At 38.9% G+C, this 24,173-nt stretch overlaps 1 protein-coding gene across 1 annotated transcript in view; it reads left to right on the forward strand.

Moving 5' to 3' along the window:
- The window catches only part of LOC150090770 (fucose-1-phosphate guanylyltransferase-like), a 79,357-nt gene that overhangs the window by 26,076 nt on the left and 29,108 nt on the right, over positions 1–24,173 (forward strand). The window contains exon 2 of the mRNA XM_090371545.1: positions 8,881–9,045. Within this exon, the coding sequence (XP_090227671.1) occupies positions 8,881–9,045 (165 nt within the window). The remainder of the gene's footprint in view (positions 1–8,880; positions 9,046–24,173) is intronic.

Raw genomic sequence — 24,173 nt, forward strand, 5'->3', positions numbered from 1 at the left:
TCACACATGAGGACTTATTCAGGGAGGCGAATGCCAGAGGTGTATTAAACTCTGGCAGTAAGCTAGATAATCTTGTAATAACTGAGAGTAAAGTAGAGGAGAAATTATTGAAGATAAACATAAGAATGGCACCTGGGGTGGATGGAATCTATCCAATTATATTAAAGTAGGCAGCAAAGGAAGTAAGCAAACCCTTAGCCATAATTATGAGAGCTTCCTTGGACTCAGGTGAGGTACCCATGGACTGGAGATGTGCAAATGTGACCCCAATCCACAAAGGAGAATCAAAGGTGGAGACAGATAATTACAAACCTGTTATTTTAACTTCTGTTCCAGGGAAATTAATGGAGGCACTGGTTAAAGAAGCCTTGCAGGATCATCTAGACAAGACTTCAGTTATAGCTCGGACACAGCACGGATTTGTTAAGGGGAAGGCTTGTCTGACCAATTTTATTGGATACTATGATGTGGTCACAAGGGAACTGGATGCAAAGAATAATTTTGATATCATATATTTGGATCTTAGAAAGGCTTTTGATACTGTTGCACATGGAAGACTGCTACACAAATTGGAGCAATGTGGCATTGGAGGAAATTGCTGCTATGAATAAAGGGATGGTTGAGTGGGAGAAGACAGAGAGTGGTAATCAATGGTCACTGCTCTTCGTGGACTAATTTTATTAGTGGATTTCCCCCAGAGTTTAGTGTTGGGTCCACTGTTGTTTTCTGTATTTATTAATGAAACTGATGATGGTATATCAGGCTTAATGTCCAAGTTTGCAGATGATGCAAATGTCGGCAGGTTTGTTAATGACACTAGTGACAGTACGCTGCTGCAACAGGATCTAGAAAAGTTGAGCAGGTGAGCTGAAAGGTGGCAACTGAAATTTAACATTGACAAATGTAAAGTACTGCATATAGGAAGCAGTAACCCCAGAGTCACGTATCAACTGTGTGGTAGTACACTGATATTGATATTTATTACTTAAAGCGGCCCCAGCCAACCAATGACAATCCTGCTGTCAGTTACACATAATTTAGCAGTACTCTTATATACTACCTCTCCTGTTTGCCCAAGTACAGGGAGTGAAAAAAACCTGCCATGACCAAAAAAGATTGATACGAACAAATTTAAAAATAATCAAAGTACATAAAAAATAAAATATACATATAATTAAATTTCAGACAAAGTCCAAACTTCATTGGAAAGATCTGCATCTGTTCACGTTCTGTTGGAAAGCCAGCAGTGCTAGGAGCTGCCGAGAAGAGAAATACCAGCACCAGGAGCTGCCGAGAACAGTACACTGACAGTGGTAGAGAGGAACTGGGGGTTATTGTGCAGGCAGATATGAAGTTTTCTGAGCAGTGTGGACAGTCTGCAAGAGTAGCTCATTGTGTCTTGCCAATCATGTACTGCAATTTTTCTAGCAGGGATAAGGAGGTGATTATCCCCTTGTATAAGGCAATGGTCAGGCCACACCTTGGCTACTCTATACAAGTTTGGAGGCCTCATTTTAAGAAGGATGTAGAGCTGTTGCAACAAGTACAGAGAAGGGCAACAAGATTAGTGAATGGAACAAAGGGTTGCTCTTACGAAGAAAGGCTTAAGTTTTGCAAATTACATTATCTGGAGACTAGGCACCTGCGAGGTGATCTGATTGAGGTGTATAAAGCCTTGAATGGTTTGAGCATGCTCAATGGTGATGGGATTCTTCCTCTTGCTCAAAACATTTGGAGCGAGTGGATGGGTAAAATGAGAAGGGTGTGTGTTTTTTTTTTTTTGGCTGGTGCTGTATAAGCTTGCTTTCTTGCATCATGTGCCTTTGCTAATGCTAATGTCAATTGGATGCCTTTTTTAAAATTTTATTTGTTTCTTAACGAACAGCATAACCCCTCCTTCCTTCCTGTCCTGTTTGTCCTTTCTGTACACATTGTACTCCCCAAATTCCAATACTGCACTGCTTATATCTGTGTGGCACCATGTCTGTGATATCCCAACAATATCCGCTTTTGATGTCTTGATCAGCACTTCAAATTCATCAAATTTATTTACTATACTCCTAGCATTGGTGTACATGGAAGTATACATACACCTGTTCTTACTCTTAGTTACGCTAACACAACCCGTGTGTTTACTTCTTCCATGATGACTCCCAGCAGCCCTTGAAATCCCCAGTATCTTGGTTTCCAGGCTCATTCCAATAGAAGCATTGCAGGAATCACTTTCACCTCTGCCCGTGGCTGCCGTTAATCTATTTGTCTGTGAATCCCACCCCCCAAACTAGCAGTTTTCCGAACCACCTAACACTGCCTTGATAGCATCAGCAACTATTCTTGCAACCTTTCTATTTAAGTGTATCCCATCCCTGTAGAAACAATCTCTCCACTTAACAAGGATAGACCACGTTGAAAAAAATTGTGCCCCATGAGCATTGCACAGTCTCTCTAGGACCGAATTGAGTAAAAAGGTTCGCATCATATACTCTCTTCCTCTCTTCTATCATGTCTGGGCAGAATTGCAAACACTTTCAAATTTAACCCTGATATGCTACTTTTTTTCAACATTGACCTGTACTTGTTAAGTAAGTCTGCAGATCTCGTACTCTTAATGTCATTAATGTCAACTTGTACAACATCATCCTTTGTGCCCTTAAAAGATGATATCTGCTCTACAACAGCATAAACTTTTGACCCTGGCAGACATACCATGGTCCTATTCCACCTATCCTTTTTTGCAAAATATATTTCCCGTCTCCCTGACAATAGGGTCACTGACATTAACTAGCTTCTGTGAGACCAGAGCACTGCCCTGAAGGTTGCAGCTGTGTTGGCTGATAATCAAGTGCAAGCTCTGGCATTGATGTGGGCAGCTAAGAGCTTGATGGATCCCCAATTTAAGTCCTTCAAATGCATCTACCCTGTCCTTCAAGCTCTCATAAAGGTTTACTTTATCAAGTCTCCTGTAAATCAAATTGCAGTTTGACTAATCTAATGAAAACACTCTGCATCTTATACAGATTAAATTATCTAAATGATTAAAATTACCCAAATTATACAAATTATCAAAAACTGATTATTTATTATTGCAAACATATGGTGGATATTAAATACAGTACATGAAAATGGAAAATAGTTAATTTTTACCTATTTTTGCCTTCAAAATTTTTGCCTCCAAAAATGGATAAACTTGGATAAAAATGGGTAAACTGTTGGCACATGGAAGACTGCTGTAAAAATTGGAGCAGTGTGGCATTGGAGGCAAATTGCTGCTATGGATATAGGGATGGTTGAGTGGGAGAAGACAGAGTAGTAATCAATGGACACTGTTCTTGGACTAACGTTATTAGTGGAGTCTTCCAGGGTTCAGTGTTGGGTCCATTGTTGTTTTCTTTATTTATTAATGAGATTGATGAAGGTATATCAGGCTGAATGTCTAAGTTTGCAGATGATACGAAGGTTGGCAGGTTTGTTAATGGCATTAATGACAGTATGCTACTGCAACAGGATCTAGAAAAGTTGAGCAGGTGGGCTTAGAGGTGGCAACTGAAGTTTAACATTGATAAATGTGAAGTATTCCATATGGGTAGCAGTAATTCCAGAGTAACGTATCAATCAACTGTATGGTACTAACCTCAAGGTGGTAGAGAATGAAAAGGAGGACCTGGAGGTAATTCTGCAGTCAGATATGAAGTTTTCTTAGCACTGCAGATGGTTTGCATGAGTAGCTCATGGTGTCTTGTCAATGATATACAGGAATTTTTCTAGCAGGGATAAGGAGGTGATTATCCCCTTGTATAAGGCAATGGACGGTCCACACCTTGAGTACTGTATACAGGTCTGGAGGCCTCATTTTAGGAAGGATGTAGAGCTGCCGGAATGAGTGAAGAGAAGGGCATCAAGATTAGTGAATGGAACAAAGGGTTGTCTTATGAAGAAAGGCTTAAGTCATGCAAATTACAATGTCTGGAGACTAGGCACCTGCGAGGCGATCTGATTGAGGTGTATAAGGTGTTGAATGGTTTGAGCAATTGCAATGCTGATGAGATTCTTCCTCTTGCCCAGATTAATTGCCTTAGGGTACATAAATTCAAGTTGTAGAATAGATGTGCAGAAATTTGGTGGTTGATTGCTGGAAGAAACTTCCTTGATTTTATTTAAACTACCAACTTCCATAACAAGATTGGAACAAACTTCCAACACATGGAAGTTTGTTCAAGCAATCAATCAATCACCTGCTTGCTAAAGGCAAATTCCACTTATCTCCTCTGCATCCTTCCTTCCTTCCTCCTCAATTTGAATTTGTGCTCCCTCATGTGTGGTCTGAGCAAGAGGAAGAATCCCATCAGCACTGAGCTTGCTAAATCCATTCATATCCTTAAATGCCTCAGTGAGATCACCTCACAGGTACCTGGTCTCCAGATGCTGCAATTTGTAGAACTAAAGCCTTTCTTGGTAAGAGCACCCCGTTTGTTCCCCTCCCTTCATTGCTCTTCTCTCTACTCATTCCAGCAGCTCTACATCCTTCCCAAGATGAGGTCTTCAGACTTGTATGCAGTACTCAAGATATGGCTTGACCATTGCCTTATGGGATAATCACCACAATGGGATAATCACCTCCTTATCCCTGCTAGAAAAATTTCTGTATATAGTAGTAGTGGCACATGGTGCAAGAAAGCATGTGTATGAGCTTATGCAGCATCAGCCAAAAAAAAAAAAAAAAAAAATCACACCATTCCCTCCAAATGCCTGTCAAGTTCCTCCTTAAATTTATTCAACCTATCAACTTCCACAACGACAGATTGAAGTTTGTTCCAGCAGTTAACCACCTGCTGGCTAAAGGCAAATTTCCGCACATCTATTCTACATCTGTCTTTTCTTAATTTGAATTTATGCCCCCTTAGGTTCGTAATCTGAACAAGTGGAAGGATCCCATCAGAATTCAGTGTGCTCAACCCATTCAAGACCTTATACACCTCAATCAGATCACCGGGCAGGTGCCTAGTCTCCAGCCACTGCAATTTGCAGAACTTAAGCCTCTCCTGGTAAGAGGATCCCTTCATTCCCCTCACCAATCTTGTTTCCCTTCTCTGTACACGCTCAAGTAAATCTACATCCTTCCTAAAATGAGGCCTTCAGACCTGTACGCAGTACTCAAGGTGTGGCCTGACCATTGCCTTATACAGAGGGATGATCACCTTCTTTTCCCTGCTAGCAAAATTCCTATATATCATTGACAAAACCCCATGACCTGCCCTGGCAGCCTGTCTGCATTGCTAAGAAAACTTCATATCTGCCTGCACAATTACTCCCAGGTCTTTTTCATTTTCTACCACCTTAAGTGTAGTACCACACAGTTGGTACGTTTCTCTGGAGTTACTTTACCCATATGCAGTACTTTGCATTTGTCAAGGTTAAACTTCAGTTGCCACTTCTTAGCCCATCTGCCCAAATTATCTAGATCCTGTTGCAGTAGCACACTGCCATTACTGTCATTAACAACCCTGCCAACCTTTGTATCATCTGCAAACTTCGACATTAAGCCTGATATACCTTCATTAATATCATTGATAAATATACAAAACAACAGTGGACCCAACACCAAACCCTGTGGGAGTCCACGAAGAGCAGCACCCATTGATTACCACCCTCTGTCTTCTCCCACTTAACCATCCTTTTATCCATTGTAGCAACTTACCCTTAATACCATTCTGCTCCAACACTGTCAAAAGCTTTCCTGAAATCCAAATATATGATATCAAAATTATTTTTTGCATCCAGTTCCTTTGTAACCATATCATAATATCCTATCAAATTTGTCAGACAAGACTTTCCCTTAACAAACCCATGCTGTGTCTGAATTATTGCTGCAGTCTTGTCTAGATGATCCTGCAATGCATCTTTAACCAGTGACTCCATTATTTTACCCGGAACAGAAGTTAAACTAACTCGTCTGTAATTACTTGTGTCACCCTTCGATCCCCCCCCCTTTGTGAATTGGGGATACATTTGCACCTCTACAGTCCGTGGAAACCTTCACTGAGTCCAAGGATGCTCTCATAATTATGGCTAAGGGTTTGCTTAGTTGCTTTGCCGCCTCCTTTAATATAACTGGATAGATCCCATCCACCCCAGGTGCTTTTCTTAGGTTTAACTTCAACAATTTCTCCTCCAATTTGCTCTCAGTTATTACAAAATCATTAAGTATCCTGCTACAATTTGATAACTTGTGATGAATGTAGATAATGTGTGAATGTAGATGCAAAATACTCATTCAGTTTGTTTGCTATCTGAGCAGGATCATCAATAGTCGAATCATTGATGTCAAGTGGACCAATCAGATTCATCCCCTTCCTTTTAGAGTTTATATAAGTAAAGAAATCCTTGCTGTTTTTCTTAGTATCTTTTGCCAAGGATTTCTCGTAATCTGCCTTCGCCTGCCTAACTTCCTTTCTGACCTGATTACAGACTAGCTGTATATCTGCCATAGGCTTCTGAGTCGCTTGATAATTTATATGCATCCCATGCATTTTTCTTCCCTGTTACGAGTCTCATTAGTTCATTAGATAACCATTTAGGCCTAAACCTTGAACAATATTTCTTAATAGGTATGAAACGTTTAGTAGCATCCACAATTAATTCCTTGAATGCTTCCCACTTAGAATTTACTGTTGGTACATCGTCAGTTTATCCCACTGTACAGAATTTAAAAACTTTCTGAGACCACTGTACTCACCTTTACAGAAGCAAAAAACCTTTCCTTTACCCCTGATGGTAATTATATCTTTTAGTAAATCCCACATCAGTACAATGTTATCACTGCCACCTAGTGGTTCCTTTATCTGCAAATTCTTAATACACGAATGATCACTGCTGATAACCAGATCAAGAGTATTACTCTCTGTGGTTGCCTCTCGAACATGCTGCTGCAGAACACAGTCATCTAATGAATCCACAAAAGTCTGACTAGTGTGTGAGTGACCAACCCACAAGTTCCAGTCGATATCTGGGAAGTTAAAATCCCCCATAATAAGACACTGATTTACTAGCCCACTCTATTTCTCTGTACAGTTCTTTATTACTCGTCAATCATTAGGCCTATAACACACTCCTACTCTCAATTTTGCTTTCCTACTGCTTATGTTACACCAAACCGACTCAACACTCCACTGTCCAGCCATGTCGACTGGCTGTACTTCCTTGGATTTTATGTGTTTCTTAACCAATAGCATAACCCCTCCTCCCGTCCTATCCTTCCTGTACACATTGTACTCCTCAAATTCCAGTTCTGCATTCCTTATATCTTTGTGACACCATGTCTCTCTTATCCCAACAATATCTCACTTTTATTTTTGACCAACACCTCAAATTCATCAAATTTACTTACCAAACTCCTAGCATTGGTGTACACACAAGTATACATGCACCTTTTTCTATTCTTAGCTACCCTAACACAGCCCATGTATTTACTTGTTCCACAATGGCTCCCAGCAATCTCTGGAATCCCCTGTACCTTCTTTTCCAGGCTACTGCTCATTTCAATAGAAGCAGTGCAAGAATCACTTTCACCTCTGCCAGCGGCTACTGTTAATCGATTAATCTGTGTGTCCTAGAGTCAATAACATCAACAAATATTCTTGCGCCCTTTCTATTTAAGTGTATCCGATCCCTGTAGAAGCAGTCTCTCCTGTTAACAAGCACAGACAGGCAGGCTGAGAAAAATTCTACCCCTTGAGCCTTGCACAGTCTCTCCAGGGCTGAATTGATTGACAAGGTTCATATTATATACTCCCTCCTATCGTGTCTGGGCAGAATTGCAGACACTTTCAAATTCAACTCTAACTCGCGGCTTTTTTTCAACATTGACCTGTACTTCTTAAATAATTCCGCCAGTGTCCTACTCTTAACATTATTAGTGCTGACGTGTACAACAATATCACCTTTTGTTCTCTTAAAAGATGATATCTGGTCTACAACGTCAACCTTTGCCCCTGGCAGACATACCCTGGTCCTGTTCCACCTATGCTTTTTGCACAATATGTTTCCCGTTTCCCTGACAATAGAGCCACTGACAACAACTACTTCCTTTGGGACCAGTGTATTGCGGGCCCTACGTAGCCAGGTGGGAAGGAGCAGCAGCGCGTACCACATGCTTCTTGATTAGACCGGGGTTCGAGCCCGTCACCACCAAATACGGAGGATGCGGAAAGGTCAGGGAATGACCACCGCATATCCCGGAGCAATATGGCTTTAATTGCTAATGCTCCTACAAAATAATAATACAATAATACATTGTACTCCCCAAATTCCAGTTATGCATTTCTTATATCTGTGTGACACCACGTCTCTGCTATCCCAACAATATCCGCCTTTGATGTCTTGACCAACACTTCAAATTCATCAAATTTATTTACTATACTTCTAGCACTGATATACATGCAAGCATACATATTCCTATTCCCCCTAACACATCCCATATACCCACCTATTTCAGGATGACTGCCATCTGTCCCTGAAGCCCTCAATACCCCTTGCTCCAGGTCGCTACTTATGTCATTGATAAAACTCCTTGAGCTGTCATGGCAGCCTGTCTGCATTGCTCAGAGAACTTCATGAATGTAGTACAAGAACTTGTTGATTAATAGTTCAATTAGCTTTTTAAAATTGCAAAGTGAATGCCATTCGTACCTCCAAATATAGACTGGTTTTTTTTTTATTTTTTATTTAGAGAATAATGAAATATACTTGCTGAAATATCTTTTGTCTTAATTTTTGAAAATAGGAGAAACCAATGTAGCCTTTAGACAAAAAAGTTACATGTTTTGAAGAATGTAATGTTTATCTATTTTCATTAAACATGTTTATTAATATCTGATTTTCTAGAGAACAGAAAAAAGATAGCATTTTGGGATTGTATAGCTATTACAGCATGTGACAGTTACCAGAAGGAAGTGTATAAACAACAAATTTTTGACAAAATCAATAGACATGAGTTCCCTGCAGATGTACCTTTCCATGTGATTTCTGATCCACCCGGACCTAAAATTGGTAAGAAGAAATAATTTATTAGTATATTTATCTATCTATATATGGTACGCAAAAAAGCACTTTTACAATGTAAGTTTCATTTCATGCATGGTTTCAAGGGGTAGAATTTTTTTCAGCCTGGACTGTACTTGTTAACAGGAGAGATTGCTTCTACAGGGATGGGATACACTTAAATAGAAAGGGTGCAAGAATATTTGCTGATGCTATCGAGGCAGTGTTAGGTGGGTCGGAAAACTGCTAGCTTGGGGGGAGACAAAGACCAATAGATTGACAGTAGCCACTGGCAGAGGTGAAAGAGATTCTTGCACTGATTCTATTAGAATGAGCAGAAGCCTGAAAAACAAGATGCATGGTATTTCAGAGACTGCTGGGAGCCATTGCGGTACAAGTAAACACATGGGTTGTGTTAGGGTAGCTAAGAATAGAAACAGGTGCAGGTATACTTGCGTGTACACCAATGCTAGGAGTTTAGTAAATAAATTTGATGAATTTGAGGTATTGCTCAAAACATCGAAGGCAGATATTGTTGGGATATCGGAGACGTGGTGTCACACAGATATAAGGGATGCAGAACTGCAATTTGGGGAGTACAACGTCTACAGAAAGGATAGACAGGATAGGAAGGGGGGAGGGGTTATGCTATTAGTTAAGAAACACATAAAAACCAAGGAAGTGAAGCCAGTCGACATCGCTGGACAGTGCAGTGTGGAGTCAGTTTGGTGTGACATAAACATTGGGAGATCAAAATTGAGAGTAGGAGTGTGCTATAGGCCTAATGACTCTGATGAGTATAATAAGGAACTGTACAGGGAAATAGAGTGGGCCAGTAAATCAGAGTGTCTTATAATGGGAGATTTTAATTTCCCAGATATTGACTGGAATTTGGGGGCTGGTTACTCACACACTAGCAGGGCTTTTGTGGATTTATTGGATGATTGTTTTCTACATCAGCATGTTCGGGAGGCAACTAGAGGGAGTAATACTCTTGATTTGATTATCAGCAGTGATTCTTCATGCATTACGAATCTGCAGATAAATGAACCACTAGGTGGAAGTGATCACAGTGTGCTGAAGTGGGATTTACTCAAAGAGGTAACTACCATTAGGGGAAAAGGGAAGGGTTATTGCTTCCGTAAAGGCGACTACGATGGGCTGAGACAGTATTTAAATTCTATACAGTGGGACCAACTGATGATGTTACCAACAGCAAATTCAAAATGGGAAGCATTCAAAGAACTTATCTTGGAAGCTACTAGGCTTTACATACCAACTAAGAAATATTGTTCAAGGTTTAGGCCAAAATGGATGTCAGATGAACTAATGAGGCATATGGCAGAGAAGAAAAATGCATGGGATACATACAAATTAACACATGACACAGAAGCCTATGATAGATACAAGTTGATATGCAACCAAGTTACAAAGGAGGTTAGGCAGGCGAAGGCAGATTACGAGAAATCCTTGGCAAGGGATGCAAAGAAAAACAGCAAAGAGTTCTTTACTTATGTAAACTCTAGAAGGAAGGGGATGAATCAGATTGGTCCACTTGATATTGATGGGTCAAGTGTTGATGATCCTGCTCAGGTAGCCAACAAACTAAATGAATATTTTGCATCGACATTCACACATGAGGAGTTATTCAGCGAGGGGAATGCCAGAGGTGTATTCAACTCTAGCAGTAAGCTACAGAATCTTGAAATAACTGGGAGTAAAGTAGAGGAGAAACTGTTGAAGATAAACACAAGAAAGGCACCCGGGGTGGATGGGATCTATCCAGTTATGTTAAAGGAGGCAGCAAAGGAAGTAAGCAAACCCTTAGCCATAATTATGAGAGCTTCCTTGGACTCAGGGGAGGTACCCATAGACTGGAAATGTGCAAATGTGACCCCAATTCACAATGGAGGATCAAAGGCTGACACAAGTAATTATAGACCTGTGAGCTTAACTTCTGTTCCAGGAAAATTAATGGAGGCACTGGTTAAAGAAGCACTGCAGGATCATTTAGACAAGACTTCAGTTATAGCTCAGACACAGCATGATTTTGTTAAGGGGAAGTCTTGCCTGACCAACTTGATTGGATACTATGATGCAGTCACAAAAGAACTGGATGCAGGGAATAACTTTGATATTATATACTTGGATCTTAGAAAGGCTTTTGATACTGTTGCACATGGAAGACTGCTACACAAATTGGAGCAGTGTGACATTGGAGGCAAATTGCTGCTATGGATAAAGGGGTGGTTGAGGGGGAGAAGACAGAGAGTGGTAATCAATGGACACTGTTCTTCGTGGACTGATGTTATTAGTGGAGTCCCTCAGGGCTCAGTGTTGGGTCCATTATTGTTTTCTGTATTTATAAATGATATTGATGATGGTATATCCGGCTTAATGTCCAAGTTTGCAGACGATACAAAGGTTGGCAGGGTTGTCAAGGACACTACGGACACTATGCTGCTGCAACAGGATCTGGAAAGGTTGAGCAGATGGGCTGAGAGGTGGCAAATGAAGTTTAACATTGACAAATGTAAAGTACTACACATGGGAAACAGCAACCCCAGAGCAACGTATCAACTCTGTGGTACTACACTGACAGTGGTAGAGAATGAAAGGGACTTAGGGGTGGTTGTGCAGGCAGATATGAAGTTCTCTGAGCAGTGCAGACGGGCTGCAAGAGTAGCTCATGGAGTATTGTCAATGATATACAGGAATTTTTCCAGCAGGGATAAGGAGGTGATTATTCCATTGTATAAGGCGATGGTCAGGCCACACCTAGAGTACTGTATACAGGTCTGGAGGCCTCATTTCAAGAAGGATGTAGAGCTGCTGGAACGAGTACAGAGAAGGGCAACAAGATTAGTGAATGGAACAAAGGGGTGCTCTTACGAAGAAAGGCTTAAGTTTTGCAAATTACAGTGTCTGGAGACTAGGCACCAACGAGGTGATCTGATAGAGGTGTATAAAGCCTTGAATGGTTTAAGCATGCTCAATGCTGATGGGATTCTTCCTGTAGCTCAGAAAAATCACCTGAGAGGGCATAAATTCAAATTGAGGAAAGACAGATGTAGGATAGACGTGCGGAAATTTACCTTTAGCCAGCGGGTGGTTGGTTGGTGGAACAGACTTCCATCCCTTGTGGTGGAGGTTGATAGCCTAAACAAGTTTAAGGCTCAGCTGGACAGGTATTTTGAACGAACAGAGGGGTGAAGTGGAAGTGGGTTTTTTTTTTTTTTTTTTTTTTTTTTGGCTGATGCTGCATAAGCTTGCTTTCTTGCATCAAATGCCTCTACTAATGCTAATGCTAATGTGATTTCTGATCCACCCGGACCTAAAATTGGTAAGAAGAAATAATTTATTAGTATATTTATCTATCTATATATGGTACGCAAAAAAGCACTTTTACAATGTAAGTTTCATTTCATGCATGGTTTCAATTAAAATTCCAATTAAAAAGAATCCACTTTTTTTTTTTTTTTTTAATGAAAACCCCAAACACAAGAGGTATTAGAACCTATAGTACTTAGTACTGTGCATGGGATGGAGGTTGAGAAGACAAAAGAAGATATTTGTTGATATTAGACTTGAACTTCTGCAGACTAATTTTCAGGATATATGTATGAAGGAAGGTTGTTCCAGAAAAGGCAGTTGAATGAATAAACGAGGAAGATAAAAAGTTGGTTCTGTGAGTTTGTAGAGGTAGCAAGTTTATACACTAGCTGATCTGGAATCCTCCTAGACAGTTATCAGTAGGTTCAATCCGGTGTACTAACTAGCGGCCAGCCTGCAATCACCATTTTAGAGCTGTATCCTTGAAATGTAAGGAAGTTTGGATCTCGCCATGGTGTTCATCATAACCTCAAAAGACATCACTCACACTGCATAATGGAAGAGATGACCAGCTCTGGAAACTAAACATGGGTTTTGCCACTTCAAGCCTCCAATAAGCAAAGTGGTGGTATTCACCTGTTGGTGAGAGTCATCTACCATCTAGTATTGCCTGGTAACACAGAGGGGTAGTATTCCTGTGTGTGGTGTGGGTGCCACACCTTGACCCCTGCTTATGTTGGTTCACACCTGTGTGGTCATCCACAGTGTGCTTGTGCATGCAGGTTATACCCAGGATTACTAACTGTCGCACCATCGTGAAGGTGCAAGCAGAGGATTTGGCTGTCATAGACCATCTGAACTTTGCCGAAATTGGGTCCGCTTGACTTGAGTTTCACCCGAATATCAGTTCCATCAGCATTTTAGACTCCCAGGTAGCAAGCACAGCTTGTCTGGCATATCTGAAGAATGTCTGTGACAGCCTCAAGGACCAGACCTCATAATATTTATTATTTAAATAAAACTAAATGCAAATGGGTATAATATTTTAAGAGTTTAAGATTAGTGTAGATACACCATAAACAATTCTTAAAGAAAAACTATGGTAGTAGTATGAAAGGCATTATTTCCTCTGTATCTCATATTGTGCTCATCTTTCACGAGTTACCGTGTATTGCACTACCTCGAATAAGTAATGCTTCACTAATAGAGAAGACTATTGTTACTTGTTCTCGTTGGGCACCACCACCCAAATGCACCGCTTGCAAAATGGTATGGGAGAAGCAAATGTGTTATCCACATACTATCCCTATTAGACTTAGTAAAGCAAAAAAGGTGTAAGAAAGTAATAGTAGGAGAGGAAGAAATGCCGTTGAAAGAAGAAAGGGAGAGTTACTCCCACTCACTCACTGAATTAAACCACTCACAAACCCCCGAATAGGCAGCACTTCCCCATCCTTCACAACGAGTTACCATGTATTTCACTTCCTCAAATAAGTAACATTTCACTAATAGAGAAGACTATTGTTATTTATTCTTGGTGGGCACCACCGCCCAAATGGCACACTTTCAAAGCTAGTTGGCTTTTCACCCACCGATGAGCCAACTAGTCTTGAAACAGTGTCATCTGGATGGTGGTGCCCACCGAGAATAAGTAACAATAATCTTCTCTATTAGTGAAGTGTTACTTATTTGACCTTCTCGACAGTAAGCCCTGTTACGTCACTTAGGTGGCAACGAACGTGTACAGTGGTTCTCTTCAAGACGCCTGGTCAGTGTGAAGAGGAAAAGATCAAAATGGCCCTCAGTCCCCAGTGGCTTTCACTCCCCCTCTTACGGCAGCGAGAGGATCAGAGTGGAAGCAGAGGGTACTAAGCATCTCTGGGTACGAACAGGCTGTCATGCATGAAAACTGAACTTGGCCTGTTACGACGATAAGATCGCTCATCGGTGAAGACAGGATATTAGAGCTGGAAAAGGAATTAGAAAGTGTGAATTGGAATATCATCGGTTTGACTGAAACAAGAAGAAGAAAAGAATCACTTATAAGTTTATCAAGTGGAAATCTGCTGTACACCAATGGAAACAGTGAAAGGAGCAAAGGTTGAGTTGACTTTCTGGTCCGTAAAGATATAAAAAACAACCTTTTGGGATTCAAAAGTACATTACCAAGGGTGTCAAGACTAATACTCAGGATTTCTAAGAGGTACAAGCTAAAGGTTATAATGATTTATGCACCAACATTGAGCTATGATGATGAAGAGGTTGAAGAAATGTACACCGAAATTGAGAGTCTTCTAGTTGAGCAGAAAACCCACTACACCATCATTATAGGGGACTTCAATGCTAAGATTGGAAAAAGACAAAAAAGCGCAGAAAGGGGAACTATAGGAAATTTTGGAATTGGTGAAAGAGGTGAAAGACTTGTGGAATTTGCAGAATCTCGAGGATTGTCAGTAATGAACATCTTTTTCAAGAAAAGGGTGAACGGAAAGTGAACATGGAAGAGTCCAAATGGATTAACAACTAACGAAATTGACTTCATCCTCACTAACAGAAGATATATCATGAATGATGTTACTGTCCTTAACAAGGTAAATGTTGGAAGTGATCACAGAATGATAATATGCACATTTGATATAGATGTAAGAAAAGAAAGGAAAAAACTGACTCGAGTAAATAATACGAAGGTCTTTGAGATAACAGAAGAGGAGAAAAAGCAGTATTATAAAGTGTACTTTATATACAACTTAAGTTGTATATAAAGCAGTATATACAACTTAAGAACAAGTTCGAGCTTCTGCAGACTGCTCAGGACCAAGATATTGACGAGGAATATTACAACTTTCTGAATGTGATAAAGCCCAAGAAACCTATAGGTAAAAAGAAATCCAAAGAAGAAAAAAATTAGTCAAGAAACACTTGTCATGATGAACCGAAGGCAACAAATGAAGAGCAAAATAAACACTAACAAGTTGAGTATACTGAGTTATGCAAAGGCATTAGAAAGAGACTCAGAGAGGACATAAGAAGATTTAACACAAGAAAAGTAGAACAAGCATTAAGGGAAAACAAAGGATTTAAATCAGCAGCCATGAGCAGTAATACAGAAAGACAAATGATACCGAAATTGAAGAATAGCGATGGTGTACTTATAAATAGCAGAGAAGGCATAATTCAAATAGTAGAAGACTATTATAGAGAATTATACAAGGAGTGAGGAAATGAAGCCAGCAGTGGGGAAGATGGATCACAATTTAGTAACACATACGACATACCCGATATACTTCCTGATCAAGTAGAACATGCATTGAAGAAAATGAAGAATCAGAAAGCCCCGTGGGAAGATGAAGTTACTGTAGAGTTGTTAAAATTGGGAGGAAGAGACATGACACAAACACTGGCAAGACTCTTCACAAAATGCATTAGAAAAGGTGGGATGTCGGACTAAGGAGTGGAATAATGCAATCATAGTTTTGCTGCATAAGAAAGGAGATAAATCAGAAATTGGAAATTATAGACCAATTAGCTTGTTATCTCACATTTACAAATTGTTCACAAGGGTCATTACTAACAGATTAGAAAGATTACTTGATGAGAATCAACCGAAAGAACAAGCTGGCTTTTGGACAGGATTCTCAACTATGGACCACCATCACGTAATATCACAGCTAATGGAGAAAGCAAATGAATATAAAACACCATTATGCCTGGCATTTGTGGATTATGAAAAGGCATTTGACTCTACAGCATAAGGCAATGTTTCGGCACTGGAAAGACATACTGAGAAGCAATACCCCATATATTATGATTTTGAAGAAAATATATGAGTGTTCTACCTCCTTTATTAGACTAGACAAAGACAGTAGCAAATTTAAAATCGAGAAATGAGTTCGACAAGGAGACACAATATTTCCGAAGCTGTTTACTGCTGCCCTTGAGGAAGCTTTCAGAAGATTAGACTGGTCGCAGAAAGGAGTCAATGTGAATGGAGAGTACCTAAACCATTTACGATTTGCAGTTGACATTGTGGTCATAAGCCATAATCCTGAAGAATGCAGAGTTATCAAGGATTTTGGACTAAAGATGAATATGGCTAAAACAAAAGTAATGATGAACAAGTATGCCACAAAAAGGGACAATGATTGAAGGAGCAGTAATTGAAAAGGTGGAGTCTTATAATTATCTGAGACAAGTTATTAGCTGTAATAATGATAAATGGCTGGAAGTCAAGAGAAGAATAAATTTTGGATGTATAGCATTCAGGAAATATAGTCACATACTAAGAAGCAATATCTCAGTTTGTCTGAAATGTAAAATAATGAACCAATGTATACTCTCCACCATGACTTATGGAAGTGAAACTTTGACATTCACCAAAAGAATGGAAGAGAAGCTGAGAATTACACAGTGAAGAATGGAACAAATTTTGTTAGATAAGAAGAGAAACACATGGATTGGGCAGCAAACTCAAGTAAAGGACATTCTTATCAAAACTAAAGAACTAAAATGGTCGTGGGCAGGACACATTGCTCGAAGACATGATGACAGATGGACTAAGAAAATAACAGAATGGTACCCGAGAAGAGCTAGAAGAAAACCTGGAAGACAAAGGCGGAGATGGATAGATGAAATTCATGAGTTTGTGGGTAGTAAATGGATGGCCATTGCATAAAAAAGAAGGAACTGGAAAGTTGCTGGAGAGGCCTTCATCCTGTAATGGATTGAGAATGGCTGATGATGATGATTACATGGGCAACTCGTGAAGGATGAGCATAATGTGAGTACAGATGAAATAATGCCTTTCACACTACTATTGTAGTTTTTCTTTAAGAGTTGTCTATGGTATATCTACACCGATATTATATAGTAATGTTTATCATGTACTTGTACATAGTAAAATATAGATGAAGGAACTGAAAAATGAGAAAATTATTTTATTAGCCATTTTTTATTATAATATGTTGCACAATGTAATGTTAAGTAAAGTTTATTGAAGTTACACTATTTTTCAGTTGTACGAATAAATAATGAATCCAGATTTGTTTGTGTTTTTTTTTTTTGCCGTATTTTTTCTGATAAAATTGCATTGTATTTAGTTATGCCTTTAACTTCACGCTTAACTTTTGTTGCACGATCATGAAGACGATCGTTCTTCCAAAAAATATTCAAATGCTTGGTCAATTTTCTCAAGGGAAAAAGCTTTAATTCTTTTATTTTCAAATGCTCGTAACTGCAGGGACTCAGATACCAGGGGCTCCCTGTACCTTAGGTTAAAATACCTTTTGTGTTTGTGGTTTTTATAAAAAAATAATATAAAACTTATTAAAGCAGATGGACATATTCTTCAAAACAAAAGGAATATATTAGCAGAAAAGCAAAAAACAAGTTGATCACCTTCATAAATAATTAGATAAAAGCATCAAGAGTCTAAATAAACTCATTCTCAAGTTAAAGCAAAACATTAAAAAAAAATCAGATTATATCAGAGCAGTACTCAAAATATATCATCAGCATTGCTCAAGTACAATGGCGGTGCAATTCTATCATTTGAAACCGATGCTAATATATAAAGGTTTGTCCTACTTAGAATGCCAAAGCAGCAGGAAGACATACAGAGATTCTTAATAACTGCAAACTGAAGAAAAGTAATAACAGTGTAACATAAAACTAATTATTATAGAAAAAATAAAATTGAACCTTATAAATCTGGTACACTTGGGGTAAAATTTTTCTCAGCATGGTCTGTGCTTGTTAACAGGAGAGACTGTTTTTACAGGGACAGAATACATTTAAATAGAAGGGGTGCAAGAATGCTTGCTGATGCTATCGAGGTAATGATAGGTAGGTTGGAAAACTGGTATCTTGGAAGGCTACACAGACTAATAGATTAACTAGAACTGCAGGCAGAGGTGAAAGTGATTCTTGCACTGCTTCTATTGGAACTTGGAGTCGCCTGGAAAGCAAGGTGTCAGGAATTCCAAACCTGCCGTGTGTCATCATAGAACAAGAAAATCATGGGCTATATTAGGGAAACTTAGAACAGATGCATGTACACTGAGTGGACAGAAATCATGAGATACCTGCCTAGTGACGGGTAGGTCCACCTTTTGCCCAGATAAGGGCAGTCACACGGCGAGGCATTGAGTCCACTAGTTAATGAAAGCTTTCCACAAGTATTTCCATCCATGCCTGCTACACCACTGTCCATAATTCCGTCGCATTCCTGGGTGGAGAACCCAAAGCTCGAATGGACCTTTCCACAGCATCCCAAAGATGCTCCACAGGGTTCATGTCCAAAGAATGGGGGAGGCCATTCGATGGTGGTAAAATCTGCAAAATGCTCTCCAAGCCATGTTGTAGTCACCATGGCTCTGTGGAGAGGTGCATTGTCCTGCTGGAAGAGTCCATTGCCCTGTGGGTGCATGATGACCACGAAGGGATGCAGATGGTCTGCAAGAATGGACACATAACCTGAACCATTCAGAGATTCATCTAGACATACCAGAGGGTCCCAACGTGTACCAGAGTTAAACATGCCCCAGACTATTACCAACCATCCACCTGCCTGAACAGTTCCTTGTTGACATGACGGGTGCATTGCTTCATCCGGTTTCCACCAGATACACAACCTCCCATCCACTCGAAATAACTGGAAATGGGGCTGATCGGACCAGGAGACCAGTCTCCAATCATCCAAGGTCCAGTGCTTTCACCCAGTTGAGGTGTAAAGTCCTGTGTCGTGGTGTTAGCAAGGGGACTCTGGTGGGTTGGCGGCTCCCATAACCTATTGCAGCTAATGATCGCCTGATGGTCTTGGTGGAGATGTTTCTGGCACCTCCTTCATTGAAGTCGGCGGTGATTTGTGCCAGTTACTCTCCAGTTGGCTGAAACAATGTGAGACAGACGTCAACGGCCATGTTCATCCGCCACCATTCTCCACCCACAGCGCTGTCCACGATGAGATGTTATTCTGGAAATGGCATATTCCCAATACACTCTTGATACTGTCTAACAGGGATAGTGCAATTTCTGTACCACTTCCACAATAGAGTGACCCATGTGTAGGGCACTCACTGTCATACCTCTTTCAAAGTCAGTTAACTCACAATGTTTATTCATACTTACATCAAATTACCATCTATGTGAATGCAGTGATGCAGTGTACCTATATACCTGCCAAGCGGTGGGATGATTGTGACATCCCACCACTTGTGACATCCCCTAGTGAGAGGGGTGATTGTGACATGTTGCCCAGAAACCAGGTGTCCCACGAATTCTCTCCTTTCAGTGTAGTATTTAGTATTGCATCAGACATGCTTTAGCATTCAAGGCATTGTTGGGTTTGTACACTGCTCCTGGGCTACATTTATCATAAGAGCTTTATCATTAAATTAAAGTTCTGTTATGCCTTCATGTATTTCCTGCAGTATGGAACTAAGGCTGTGGATCAGACAGTCATAGCTACTTTCAAGCAGTACTACATAAGGCAAACAATTAACCAGGCTGTTTGGGTAACTGCCAAGGAGAATTGACCTACATTGAAGGAATTCTGGACAAGTTATAACGTCTAGAATGCAGTTAACAACATTGGAGACTCTTGGACTAATAAAGGAATGGTTTCTGGCAGCAGTTGTTCCCAGAGTTTGTTACAAATAGTAAGCCAACCAGGCTAGCTGGGTGGGTAAAGTGCGTGCCTGGCAACCCAAAGGCCGCGGGTTTGAATCCCGCCTCGGGCTTGAATCAGAATACTGCAAAAACCTTGGGAGGTGCATTATGGCCACAGAAGCCGATGCGCCAACAACTACCAAAAAAAAAAAAATAATAAATGTTTCTGAGGAAGCCTTGAATATGCAACAAAGTAAGTAATTCAGCTTATGGGTCAGCTGGACTTGAAAGTCGAAATTAGCACTTTCTAATACAGTATGGACAAGCTAATTTCATTTTCATTTCTTTTTGACCCTTCACTTTTCTTCTACTACTATGGGCAAATATAGAAATGCAGTTCCTGATACGTGGTCAGGTGTAGTCCCCTGATGAAATACCTGATCGTGTATCAATATTTATTTCAGCTAACATCAGATAAAGCATTTTTGCATTACCTATATTAGACCATTTACTAAAAATGTTCTCCCCCCATATCTGATGACAGCTATACCATTTTATTTTATTTTAATTTTTATTTGCATTTTATTAGTATTTTGTTGTACTAATTTTACTTTACAGTTCCCCTACTTTATATTGGCTTGGCACTTCAGCCTTTAATTTACTTAATTCATCATAACCTCTGGGATATTAACATTCTTTCACCTTTCACTAATCTACTACTCTTCTTTTTCTACTTTCTTCACCCTTATAGTTACTGGCATCTTGTGTAACTTTCACATCCATTTGTGCATACTTAATTTAATTTAATATTAATACATCTCTTTTATACTCTTGCATCCTTTAATGCTGCTTTGCACTTTTAGGTGCATCTGTCATACCTAATTTATTAATCTTGCATTCACTGAAACCATTTCATCAACTGTATACCTCTTTTCTATGTAACTCTTTAAACATTACCTTTAAAGAGTTACATTGAATACCCATTTATATATATGTATATCTCTTCACAATTGTGAATGACACCATTCACAAATCGTAGGTATCGATACACAGAAAGCTTGTACGGACTGTCTAATGCTAACAATACTCCATTAAAACTACATTTAATATATAAATTTCTTTTTTACATACAGTTTTTATGTAAAAAAGACATTTTTGTGGACAGGCAGATATGGTAAAGACAATAGGCACTTACGCTTATATGCTAATGAGCCTAAAAAATAAATTAAGATGAATTGCATAAGCATATAATAGAAACAAGTCATTTAGTATAGTATCAGTATTTGCTATATAGTGCAAGTAAGCCACAGGTTTTTGCTGCACCAGCCAAAAAAAAAAAAATAATAATAAAAGCACCATGTACCCTGTATGCTCATAAGATGTTTTATTTTACATGCAAACATCCTTGGCTTGGATGAGGTTAAAGGGTTTTAGAAATGAAAAGAATCTGAACACGACACATTTAACATTTTAAAGCATTTATTTTTTTCAACAGTTTCATCAATTTGAGGTTGTAATACATGTTCAATAGCTAATTTACTTACAGTGAGTTTGTAATAGCTAGAATATGATATATGTACACTTGAGATTGTAAAGAGTGGAGATTGGAGTTTGTTATTACCAGAGGCTTTTGCAGTAGAATCGGACATGAGCAGATGTATCCTTGCTATTGTTGCATTCATACCATTTCCCATAGGTTCTTTAGGAGCATTATTAAGCCACAAAAGAATGTGAACATATGGACTGCCACGATATTGAAATTCGATCTGTTTAAAATAGTTGACGACGTAATATTGTTGAAATGGACTGAAATGCTTAGACTGAAGTAAAGTTAAAATACAATCCACAAGTTTATTAAAATGAATCGCACACGTTACGGCATCATCATTAACTAATGTCGCCCATTCCATAAAATGAAGAGACATTTCTGCCTGCTCAGGGATATCCAGACCATTGTATTTTAATTTGTATAAAAATTTTAGCAATTTAGGCCATCCGATTTCATTTGCACTCAAAGTTAAGAAGAACATTGGTTTGCCCAATTGTCTGATCATCACAAACTCTTTTACATTGTGTCCAGTAATAAGTTGAATTAGGAATCGATTTCAAAAATGCTAAATTATTTTCACTGCAGTTATTGACATATTTTCGAGATTGGATTTGTTTTTTGGTGAGCTTATTGTCTTTTCCGACATATTTAAAAGCAACTATTAATGAATCTCGAGTTCTTAGTCTCATTATTTTCATGGCCATTTAAAGAAGATGATAAGGCATCACTCGATACCATCATAAATGGTACAACTTTTAAATTATCTGTAAACTCTCATTACTAACCAAGGTAAGGACAATTCTTCGGTATGTTCATCAAAATGTAAACATTGTGGAACATTTCATTCACCAGAAGCTATTCGTAAATATTTGTCGTCACTCCATAAAAGAGTTTGTTGTTGAGTGACTAAACTTTCTTCAATAGGTATAGCATCATGTGTAGGAGCATCATCTTGTTCTGTATCTTCATCGAAGAATGCTTCGTCAATCTCGATATCATATAGACAATACAAAAGAATCATAAGTATATACTTTAACCAAACCCTTGCATCTCAATTACGAACCAAGCCCATTAAATAACTCGATTTGTGAATTTTCTTACGTTTGATATGAACGTTAGCACAATAATCATCATCATCAATACTCCAAGGCAAATGATTGACCATTGAATTAACATTTACAGGAACATTTATAATTTGGCCCAAAATTCCATATTGGCTGAAACCATGTCTTAGTATTCTAATTTGCATGAATGGTACACGAGGAGAAATGAGCTGCTTGCTCACTAAATCCAATCAAGGCAGACAAGGTGGAATTGCAGGATAAACAAAACCATTTTCTTCGAAAATGTTGGATTGGAATCATTTTTGAGACACTCAACAAGTATTATGAGTCTTCATAGTTGTTATGTCTGCAGTTGGTAATTCTAAGAGAAGTAATGGATAACTTCCTGGAGTGCACAATTTTACATCATTTTCATACCATAATCAATCACGTATTATGAACACCTCCAAATGTATTTTTCTGAAACTGTCATTTAAATTCTTTATAGGAGTTACAGTCATGTTCGATGTTCTTGTAAATGATATCATGCTCAACTACCGTTGAAACCTGGAGGGTCTACAACAGGCTATTGAGCTGAAATATGATTTTGTTTCTTTTTGGATGATGCAGTTGAAGCTGGTTGTTGCAGTACACTCTGTCTAGCCAGTTCAGGAATCAGTTGAAAATCCTCAGGTAATTCGTTTGAACTCAAATCTTCTGGATCGAAATCTTCAGGAAGCTCTTGAATATAATTTCGTGATGTTGATGGTCCAGCTTCTTGAGAAGTTGATGCAGAAGGTTGATGTTGATCAAAATCTTGAGAAGCAAATTTTATTATACTCTGCATTTTTTTTTTTCATTGTCTATATTTTTGAACTCATTCTTTTTTCAGAGGCTTCTCGGTGGTTTTGAAACTTTTACTCTTGCATAATTCTCTCAATTTCGCTCAGCTGGAGTTTTAGCTATCTTTGAGATACTCTTATAGGTTGTTAACTGAAATTAGATTTGGTATTTTTATAATTCGGTAGTTAGCAAAATCCATTTGTAGAATAGTATGACGTCATAACCAAAAACTATTGCAAGAAGTGATCGTTGTTTGTTGAAGTGATTGTTTTTTGTTGCATTCTTAAATCACAACCATTTAAATTTTTAAATAGTTTAATTGAACAGCTATTAAAATCTAACAGCTAGAACCAAAGTTATGAATGATGTAGCATTTTATGCTCACGCCCAATACTTACTTATGCTACTTAGAAGGTTGATGTTGATCAAAATCTTCAGAAGCAGATTTAATTAAACTCTGCATTTTTTTTCGTTCTCTATGTTTTTGAACTCCTTCTTTTCTCGACACTAGAGGCTTCTTCAGTGGCTTTTAAGCTTTTATTCTTGCATAATAGTACTACCCCCGCTACTTACTTTACTGATTCAGCGTTAGTGACGTGACATCATTTGTGTGATTTCCGTCTCTTAATGTGAAGGATGTAATGTTTTATCCTCGTGCCTGCTACTTATTCTAACTGAGTAGGAAGCGATGGCCTTTGTGTCATTTCCATAAGAAAATTTCATCACCAGTTGGTTTTGCCTCGGTCTGAAAATGTAGTAGGTAC

Source organism: Mastigoproctus giganteus, chromosome 1 (genome assembly GCF_048544385.1).
Source record: "Mastigoproctus giganteus isolate SK-2022 chromosome 1, ASM4854438v1, whole genome shotgun sequence".
NCBI classification, from domain to species: domain Eukaryota; kingdom Metazoa; phylum Arthropoda; class Arachnida; order Uropygi; family Thelyphonidae; genus Mastigoproctus; species Mastigoproctus giganteus.